General features: G+C 62.5%; 1 protein-coding gene across 1 annotated transcript in view; it reads left to right on the top strand.

Annotated features, from left to right (window-relative positions):
• Positions 1-1,038, top strand: part of SP2 (Sp2 transcription factor) — a gene marked incomplete at both ends in the record, with an annotated part of 2,159 nt that extends 1,121 nt beyond the window's left edge. Inside the window, 2 exons of the mRNA XM_010139084.1 lie at positions 1-174; positions 738-1,038. Coding sequence (XP_010137386.1) covers positions 1-174; positions 738-1,038 — 475 coding nt within the window. The remainder of the gene's footprint in view (positions 175-737) is intronic.
• Positions 1,039-1,060: the final 22 nt, after the last annotated feature.

Genomic DNA, 1,060 nt, shown 5'->3' with positions numbered 1-1,060 from the left:
CCGGCCGTGGTGCAGCAGCTGCAGGTGGTGCAGCCCAAGCAGGAGCCGCAGGTGGTGCAGATCCCGCAGCAGGCCCTGCGTGTGGTCCAGGCCGCCTCGGCCACGCTCCCCACCGTCCCCCAGAAACCTGCCCACAACTTCCAGATCCAGGCGGCAGAGGCCACTCCTACCCAGGTACCTCCTGCGGGGTCTCTCTGCCCCGTTTCTCCTCCGAGCTCTTGCTCAGGCTTTAAAAAGCTGAAGGGTTTTGCGAGTTGACAAACATTTCCAGCTTGGAATCGAGTTTAGGCATGGCTCGTGTGGATTCTCCAGTGTCTAAGAGGGGTTGGGAGTGCAGCCCTGCCCTCCTCAGGGCTTTATTAAGTGTCTCTTGCTGTAGGAGCGTGGTGGCCCTGAAACCTCTGTTGTGCTGCCAGCCAGGGTCGGGATGAGCCAACCTCCTCGGGAGCTCTTGGGGGATGGAGGGAGGTGGGGACTGGGGCTCGCAGCCTGAAGACTGTGTCTGTAGTGTTTGGAAACCAGCCTGCAAGGCTAAAGCAGCCCTTTGCTGCCACCCAAGGCTGGGACCTTTCTTCAGGAGGCCCACAAAGGGTCTTCAGGTGCCTGGGCAACTTCTCCTGCTCTTTGGCTCATCTCAGGCCAGTTCCTGGGTTGTGTGGGAAGGGTCACCGTGGCGGTGGAGGGGCCTGTGCCCGGTGACAGTGACTGGTCTTATGCCTCTTCTCTCCCCCCATCAGGTCTACTTCAAGACACCATCGGGCGAGCTGCAGACCGTGCTGCTCCAGGAAGCCCCAGCCATGACAGTGGCTCCATCTGGGACCTCTTGCAGCAGCCCCGTATCCCGCAGCTCCGGCACGGGGGGCAGCAACAAGAAACCGGCGCCACGCAAGGAGCGTCCTCTTCCCAAGATCGCTCCCGCCGGAGGCATCATCAGCCTGAACGCGGCTCAGCTGGCGGCCGCGGCGCAGGCCATGCAGACCATCAACATCAACGGCGTGCAAGTGCAGGGTGTGCCCGTCACCATCACCAACAGCGGAGGTGGGCTGCGCCCCACGCTGCG

This window comes from Buceros rhinoceros, unplaced genomic scaffold, assembly GCF_000710305.1.
Source record: "Buceros rhinoceros silvestris isolate BGI_N320 unplaced genomic scaffold, ASM71030v1 scaffold31686, whole genome shotgun sequence".
Lineage (NCBI taxonomy): Eukaryota > Metazoa > Chordata > Aves > Bucerotiformes > Bucerotidae > Buceros > Buceros rhinoceros.
This window is presented reverse-complemented; position numbering and strand designations above follow the sequence as displayed.